At 37.7% G+C, this 9326-nt stretch overlaps 1 protein-coding gene across 1 annotated transcript in view; it reads right to left on the minus strand.

Moving 5' to 3' along the window:
• WDR78 (WD repeat domain 78) overlaps positions 1-9326 on the minus strand; it is a 99981-nt gene that overhangs the window by 29498 nt on the left and 61157 nt on the right. The window contains 1 exon segment of the mRNA XM_010850290.1: positions 1823-2031. Within this exon segment, the coding sequence (XP_010848592.1) occupies positions 1823-2031 (209 nt within the window).

Below are 9326 nucleotides of genomic sequence, written 5' to 3' on the forward strand. Positions count from 1 at the left end.
ACAGCTATCTAGGTTGGTCATAACTTTCCTTCCAAGGAGTAAGCGTTTTTTAATTTTATGGCTGCAATCACCATCTGCAGTGATTTTGGAGCCCAGAAAAATAAAGTCTAACACTGTTTCCACTGTTTCCCCATCTATTTCCCATGAAGTGATGGAACCAGATGCCATGACCTTCGTTTTCTGAATGTTGAGCTTTAAGCCAACATTTTCACTCTCCTCTTTCATCAAGAGGCTTTTTAGTTCCTCTTCACTTTCTGCCATAAGGGTGGTGTCATCTGCATATCTGAGGTTTTGACAGAAATGATTATAGTTTTATTTTTCATTTAAAAATTTTTATTGGAGTAGAGTTGATTTACAATGTTTTGTTAGTTTCAGGTTGATTATAGGTTTTTAATATCCATAACAACTATCATGTTTGCACACAGTACCTTATAAGGTATAGCGATAAAACAAGGCTAATTCTTAAAACATGCATAAAAAAATACAGTTTAAACAAATTAGTTCTGATGACTTTAAACATACATCAGGGACCTCCCTGGTAGTCCAGTGGTTGGGGGTCCACTTCCAATGCAGAGTATATGGGTTCAATCCCTGGTTGAGAACTGGAATTCCACACATTGTGGGACAACACAGCCTGAGCCAAACAACAACAACCAAGAAAAAGATGCTACAACTAGCACCCAGTGAGGCCAAAATAAATAAATATTTCTCAAAAAGGACTGGAAAAAAAAAAAGTTATTTCAGAAGCATTAGTTGAGAATCATGTCTTCAGAATCAGTTTATAAATCTCAGGAAAAAATAACTCTCATTACTCTATAATCATTCTTTTTTTTACAAGAAAACATACTGTTCCCCAACTTGATGATTCATCTAATTTTCCTCAAGATGATTTTTAACAGAGCAGTACTAAAGGGCGTCCCTAATAGCTCAGTTGGTAAAGAATCCGCCTGCAATGCAGAAGACGCTGGTTTGATTCCTGGGTCTGGAAGATCCCCTGGAGAAGGGAAAGGCTACCCACTCCAGTATTCTGGCCTAGAGAATTCATGAACTGTATAGTTCATAGGGTCACAAAGAGTCGGACAAAACTGACCGACTTTCACTTCACTTTCACTAAAAGCAAGAACTCTGGAGCTGGATGTCTCGGTTTGAATTCTGTTTCACTTACTGGTTATATAACTTCGGGCAAGTTATCCTTTCTGTGCTTCAGTGCAACATAATGAGGAAAATAGTACTGTATTCATAGATTTGTGATAATACAAGTAAAACGTTTACAATAGTGCCTGGTACATAGTAGGTGCTATTTAAGTATTCACTGTAGTGTTAGTTTCTTAAGGGATCTCAAAATTATTTTGCACTTTTACAGGGTCACTGGATTAAGATGTTGTAGTTGTTATTTAGTCGCTAAGTCATGTCTGACTCTTTTTCGACCTCATGGATTAAGTACATACTTCCAAATATGGTTTCTTTAAAGAGAATGCAAATTTGGGTGCATGAATTTGGTTAACATGTTAAATTAAATAAATATATATTATTTTCTTGTTCACTTCTCAACATCTGACATAGATTCAGCCATATTCCAAGTACATCTCTTAAAATAAAAATGGCGACATTTTCATATTAAAGAAGAAAAAACATTGTTTTCTAGCTGTTGCATTTCCCCCTTTTTAAAATATAAACTTGTTTTCAGAGGAATTTTAAAACTAGAGGTTATGTCAATTTAAATCCCTTGCCTAACAGATGAGAAAAGAAAATCATTAATGTTATACTTGGTAAGTGCCCTTAAATGCTAGAGACAGCATTATTAAAACATTTGATAACTTACTGGATTTGCTTTATTCCAGGCAAGGCTGCTCACGTTAAGGCCCTTGGTTAGGTCACAGGAAAAGGACCAGAGTCGTTCCAAATTGGCTGGTATTGTTGATTGTTCTGAACTTATTTCTAAATCTTCTTCCTCTTCCTTCTTAGCCTCTTCTTCGACCACTTCAAGTTTTCCATCTACTAAAAAGTCTCCAGGCTCTTCAGGTTCTGGTTCTAAAATCAAATGAAAAGAAGATCATGGTGCTCTACACCCATCTGCTAAAGTTTCCAAAGAACAGCTCTATCTACCACTGATACTTCAGACACCACTGGACCTGCTAGGTCATAACGCCCAAGGGACAGGGCACCTAGAACAGCAGCTTGAACCCGCTGCAGAATCTTCTGTTGTTCTGAGCCCCACTCAAAGCTATTGGCTTTTCAGATCACTGAGTAAATGAACCAGAATAACATCCAAATGAGGAATGTGTTGCTTCTAAAATGCAAAGACAGCTTCCCTTATGGCTCAGTCAGTAAGAAATCCACCTGCAATGCAGGAGACCCAGGTTCAATCCCTGGGTCAGGAAGATGCCCTGGAGAAGGAAATGGCAACCCATTTCCTTCAGTATTCTTGCCTGGGAAATCCAGTATTCCTGCCTGGGAAATCCCATGCACAGAGGAGCCTGGTGGGCTATAGTCGAACACGACTTAGCAACTAAACCACCGCCAATGAAATGCAAAGAGATCCACTAGGAATGCGTCTCTCTCTCTCTCTCTCTTTTTTTTTTTTTCCGTTGCAGAGGACTCAGATGCAACTGCATATCTTTTACCTTAGAAGGTATATCTTGACATATTCTACTGGACCCTTGAAAATTTCACTGAGGTGGAAGGCCCCTGAAATTTTGTCAGATTTACTTCTCACCCTCCGACATGCAAATGTCTTGCCAGTAAGTTTACTTCTTGTTCACTAGGTCCAATCAACATGATACCAGCAGTGTAGTGGACCAGTGCGATGTCTTGCTGAAGGGAAAGCTTGCTTCAGACTAAATTATGACATTAAGCAGAACAGTGAAGGTATACTGCTGACCTGGCCAGCTGAGAGCAAATAGCTTTGGTTTTCCCAACAGGTAAAGGGAAAAAGCATCAGCATCCACACACTGTGTACCACAAGTTGTGTTAGTTTGCTCAGGCAATGAGACTCTAACTGAAACACCAGCTTCAGCTGGAGTCACCCCTGGTTAAGCTTACAATAATCCACTGCTACTCTCCAAGAGTCATGTGTTTTCTGTGTAAGCCAGATAGGTGAGTTGAACGGTGGGAGTCAACATTCCTGCATATTTCAAGTCCTGGATGGTGGTATTAATCCCTCAGATCCCTCCAGAAAGGTGGCATTGCTATGGTTTACTATTTTCATAGGTATAGACAGCTCTAGGGGCTTCCACTTCGCCCTTTCTTAAATTAGCTCTCATTCCACAAGCCAAGGATCACATGGGGGCTTCTGCCAGTTTCTAAATATTTCTATTTCAAGTATACATTCTGGAACAGGGAAAATAACTGCAAGATGATGGGTGGACACACTGTGAGATGAACCTGAACTAAAATTCTGTTGTTCACCTGATTTTAAATCCTAGTGGACCCCAGTGATGTTTTGGGTCTCCCTGAGTTAGTGTGAACTCAGAGCCAGTGTTCAGTAATCCATGAAATTTCTGCTGGTTTCCTTATCCACAGTGTACAGTCCTTCTAATAAAATGCTGTAGATCTTTATGGAGAAAGCTGGGATGAGTATTAACAGTACACACTCTTGGCAATGTAGCGTGAAACATTCTCAAAGTGGCCCAGTCTCCGCTTCATTCAAGACAGTCTGGTTCTATAAATTGGCTCAAGTCTAGAATAGGTTAAGGGGCTGTGACTTTGTTTTTTGGTGTTTCAAATTAGAAACACTTGACCTAGAACTTTATTGTTTATACAGATTAAGTGAGAATTTATAAGATGACTGTCTGTTATGGGATGAATTGTTTCTCTCCAAAATTCATATATTGAAGTCATAATGACTCAGAGGTAAAGAATCCACCTATGATGCAGGAGACACAGGTTTGATCCCTGAGTCAGGAAGATCCCCTGGAGAAGGGAGTGGCTACCCACTCCGGTCACCACCTGGTTAAGCTGGTGATGACTGGGAAATTCCATGGACAGAGAAATCTGTAGGGCTTCAGTCCATAGGGTGGCAAAGAATTGCACAAGACTGTGACACAAGTCTGTGTGACACACAGAGCACACACAAGAATGTAGTATGTCAGAATGTAACAATATTTTGAGAAAGGACTTTGAAGTGGTGATTACATTAAAATTAGACCATTAGAGAGGGTCCCAATCCATTGATTGATATCCCTATAAGAAGAGGAAATTTAGATACACCAAGAGAGACAAGGGATGAACACACACAGAGAAAAGACCATGTAAAGAGGCAGCAAGAGGGTGAACATCTGCAAGCCAAAGAGAGGCCTCAGAGGAAACCAACCCTGCTGGCACCTTGATCTTGGACTTTCTGTCTCTAGAATTGTGAGGAAGTAAATGTGTGTTGTCTAAGTCTTTATTCAGATGTATATATTGTGAACATATTCTTCTAGTCTGTTGCTTGCATTTTTCCCTGCATTTTTTTCCTACTGTTAGCAGTGTTTTTCAAAGAGCAGACATTTTAACTCTTGCAAAATTCTTATTGATTTTTTTCTTTTATGCCTTGGGATTTGGGGGCCTCCCAGATGGCTCAGTGGTAAATAATCTGCCTGCCAATGCAGGAGATGCAGGTTTGATCCCTGGGTCGGAAAGATCTCCTGGAGAAGGGAATGCCAATCCACTCCATTATTCTTGCCTGCAGAATACCATGGACAAAGAAGCCTGGTGGGCTACCACCCATGGGGTCACAAAGAGTTGGACACAAATGAACACACCTGCACTTGGGACTTTTGTGTATTAAGTGAATCTTTTCTTATGCTAAAATCACAAATATTTTTTTCTTTTATCTTGTCCTAGAACTTTATAGTTTTAAGTTTTACATTTAAATCTATGGTCCATTCTGACTTAATTTATGCATTTAATAGGACGTGAGGATTGAAGCTCATTTTTTCTCCCCATAAGGATATCCAGTTCTTTCAGCACTGTTTTTAAAAGATCAACTTCTCTCTATTGAATTACCTTGACATGTTTGTTAAAAATCAGTTAACCATATATGTCTGTGCTTATTTCTGGACTCACTAGTCTGTTTCAATCATCTATGTCTATCTACCCTTAGACAAATACTCAGCTGCCTTGATTACTGTATCTTTATAGTCAGTCACCTGTAATATAGTAAAGTCCTTCAACTTCATTCTTCTGCTACAAAATTGACTTAGTTATTCCACGTCCTTTGCTTTACCATATAAAACTAGAACAATATTGATGACTTAATCATCTTTAAAGAAATTTCAGATGGTGGGAAATGTCTCTTACTTTTATTCACATTTTCAAATTCTAGCACTCTCCATTCTTTTCTGTAGATTCTAATTTCTGTTATTATTTTCTATCAGCCTGAAGAACTTCCTTTAACTTTTTTTTGCAATGCTGGTCCGCTGACAATGAATTCTCTCAGCTTTTGTTTGTCTGAACATGTTTTTATTTCATCTTGATTTTTGAAGGATATTTTCTCTAGATATACAATTTTTAGCACAGTAAAAATATCATTGCATTGTGTTCTGGCTTCTGATATAGAAATAAGGGCACTATTAATTTCTCCCCTGTATGTAATGAATTTTTTCTGGCAACTTTTAGTTTTTTCTTATATAGTACTTATAATATACTTCAGTGTGCTTTTCATTGTGTTTATCTTGCTTGGATTTCATTGAGCTTCTTATAATTATTGATTTAAAGTTTTTTCAAATATACAAAATTTCTAGCAATTCTTCCTTCAAATATCTTTCTATTCTTCCTCTGTATTCTACTACTACAATTCTAATTACATATATATTAAACCACATGACCTTGGGACACAGGTCGCCAAAGTTCTATTTTTTTAGACTTATTTCTGTACTTTAATTTGGAATGTTCCTCTTACTTGTCTTTTAGTATTCTGTCAAACCCAAGCAGTAAATTTTTTCATTTCAAGTACTATGTATTCTATTTCATCTCTACAAGTTCCATTTTGTCCTATATGTAGCTTTCATTCCTATCATCATTGTATTCTTATTTTTTCCTTTAAATCTTTAAGCATATTTTTAGAACTTATTCTTTAAAAGACTTTTTTTTAGAGTAGTTTTAGTTTCACAGCAAAACTGAACCCAAATGAAGAGTTCCAATATACTCACACCCAGATTTACACATAGCCTTTTCCAGATCAACATCCTGCACCAATAGTACAGTGTTACAATAAGTGAACTCCCAGTGACAAATTATTAATACTCAAAATCTATATAGTTCACTTTAGGATTTACTCTTGGTGTTGTACATTCTGTGAATTTGGATAAGTGTACAGTGAAATGTACCCACCACTAAGTATTATGCAGAATGGTTTTATTGCTCTAAAAATCTTATATACTCTGCCTATTCATTTCTCCCAACCTCTAATCCCTGGAAACGTCTGATCTTTTTACTGTCTCCAAACTTGCCCTTTCGAGAATGTCATATAGTTGGAGTGACAGCATACGTAGCCTTTTCAGATGGGCTTCCTTCACTTAGTAATATGCATTTAGATTTTGTCTGTGTCTGTTCATGGCTTGATAATTCATTTCTTTTTAGTGCTGAATAATATTCTATTGTCTGGATTTACCACAATTTTTTCATTCATTCACCTTCTGAAGAACATCTTGTTTGCCTCCAAGTTTTGGACGTTATGAATAAATCTTCAATAAACATCTGTGTGCAGATTTTTGTGTGGAAATAAGTATTCAACTCCTTTGGGTTAATACCAAGGAGTTCAATTATGGACCATATGGTTACAATATGCTTAGTTTTGTAAGAAACTGCCAAACTGTCTTCCAAAGTGGTTGAACTATTGTGCCTTCCCTCCAACATTGCATAAGAGTTCTTGTTGCTCCACATCTTAGCCAGCATTTGGTGGTATCATGGTTTGGATTTTAGCTATTCAATAGTTGTATGGTGGTATTTCATTGATGTTTTAATTTGAAATTCCTTAATGACATATAATGATGAACATCTTCTTAAACTTATTTGCCATCAGTATATCTCTTTGGTGAGGTGTCTATTAGGTCTTTTGTCTGCTTTTAAATTGTTATTTGTTTCCTTATTGTTGAGTTTTAAGAGATGTTTGTATATTTTGGACGAGTTCTTTATCAGGTATGTCCTTTGCATATTTTTTTTCTAGTCAGGGACTTGACTTCTCATTCTCTTGACAATGTCTTTCACAGAGCAGATTTTTAATTTTAATAAAGTCCAACTTATCAATTATTTCTTTTAATAGATTGTGCCTTTGGTGTCAAATCTAAAAAATCATCACCATACCCAAGGCTATCCAGATTTTTTCCTATGTTGTCTTCTAGAAGTTTTATAGTTTTGCATATTTCATTGAAGTTTTGACCCATTTTGAGTTAATTTTTGTGAAGGGTATAAGGTCTGTATCTAGATTATTTATTTTGCCTATAAATATCCTGATGTTCCAGTATCATTTGTTGAAAAGACTATCTTTTCTTTCCTCATTATATTGCCATTCCTGTTTGGTCAAAGATCAGTTCAGTTCAGTTCAGTTTAGTTGTTCAGTCGTGTCGGACTCTTTGTGACCCCATGAATCGCAGCACGCCAGGCCTCCCTGTCCATCACAAACTCCCGCAGTTCACTCAGACTCATGTCCATCGAGTCAGTGATGCCACCCAGCCATCTTATCCTCTGTCGTCCCCTTCTCCTCCTGCCCCCAATCCCTCCCAGCATCAGTCTTTTCCAATGAGTCAACTCTTCACATGAGGTGGCCAAAGTACTGGAGTTTCAGCTTTAGCATCAGTCCTTCCAGTGAACACCCAGGACTGATTTTCTTTAGGATGGACTGGTTGGATCTCCTTGCAGTCCAAGGGACTCTCAAGAGTCTTCTCCAACACCACAGTTCAAAAGCATAAATTCTTTGGTGTTCAGCTTTCTTCACAGTCCAACTCTCACATCCATACGTGACCACTGGAAAAACCATAGCCTTGACTAGATGGACCTTTGTTGGCAAAGTAATATCTTTGCTTTTCAATATGCTATGGTCAAAGATCAGTTGACTATAATTATGTGGATCTATTTCTGGGCTCTTTATCCTGTTCCATTGATCTATGTGTCTGTTCTTTCACCAATACCACAATAACAACTGTAACTTAACTAACTTTTGAAGTTGGATGATGTCAGTCCTCCAACTTTTTTCTTCTTCTTCAATATGGTCTTGGCTATTCTGAGTATGATAGCTTTTTAAAAGTTCTTATCTGTCTTTTACCATCTCAGTCACCTTTTTATCTGTTTCTATTGACTGTCTTTTTTAGCTTTAGCTAACATTTTCCTGCCTATTTACACAGCTAGCAAATTTTTATTGGGTGCTGTGCATTATAAATGTTACAGCACTGAATGTCTGCATTGTGTTTTCTTTGATACAATACTGTATTGAAGTTTGTTTTGCTGAGCGGTTAACTTACTTTCAGATTAGGTTGATTTTTAAAATTAGCTTTTAAAAATTAAAATTTTTAAATTAGCTAAAAAGTTTATTGGTGGGGAGGAGGGTCTAGATTAGTCTTCATTCTTAAGGTATGGCCATTCTGGATATTTACTGAATACCCTATTTCTACCCCTCTGGCCAGTCAGAAATCAAATGTGTCGAAAGACTAAATGATAGATTTATGGAGGTTTTTTTTTCTCTACATAATTTCCTAATATCTTATTATTCCAATTACAGTCATCTCAGCCTCTTTGATGGAGAAGGCAATGGCACCCCACTCCAGTACTCTTGCCTGGAAAATCCCATGGATGGAGGAGCCTGGTAGGCTGCAGTCCATGGGGTCGCGAAGACTCGGACACGACAGTGACTTCACTTTCACTTTTTACTTTCATGCAATGGAGAAGGAAATGGCAACCCACTCCACTGTTCTTGCCTGGAGAATCCCAGGGATGGAGGAGTCTGGTGGGCTGCCATCTATGGGGTCGCACAGGGTCGGACATGACTGAAGCAACTTAGCAGCAGCAGCCTCTTTGAACTCTTATCTGGATGTCATCATATGAGCAAAACTGCAACACTACTATAGTTCATCAGCCTGTCCTCTCCTATTCTCTCATAATTATTTACATCCTAACTAAAAGCAGAACTACTATTTTTTCTTTTTTAAATGATCAGTGATATGTTCCTGGGCTGGAGGAAGCACAAGCTGGAATCAAGATTGCCGGGAGAAATATCAATAACCTCAGATATGCAGATGACACCACCCTTATGGCAGAAAGTGAAGAGGAACTAAAAAGCCTCTTGATGAAAGTGAAAGTGGAGAATGAAAAAGTTGGCTTAAAGCTCAACATTCAGAAAATGAAGATCATGG

This window comes from Bison bison, unplaced genomic scaffold, assembly GCF_000754665.1.
Source record: "Bison bison bison isolate TAMUID 2011002044 unplaced genomic scaffold, Bison_UMD1.0 scf7180017864290, whole genome shotgun sequence".
Classification (NCBI taxonomy): Eukaryota; Metazoa; Chordata; class Mammalia; order Artiodactyla; family Bovidae; genus Bison; species Bison bison.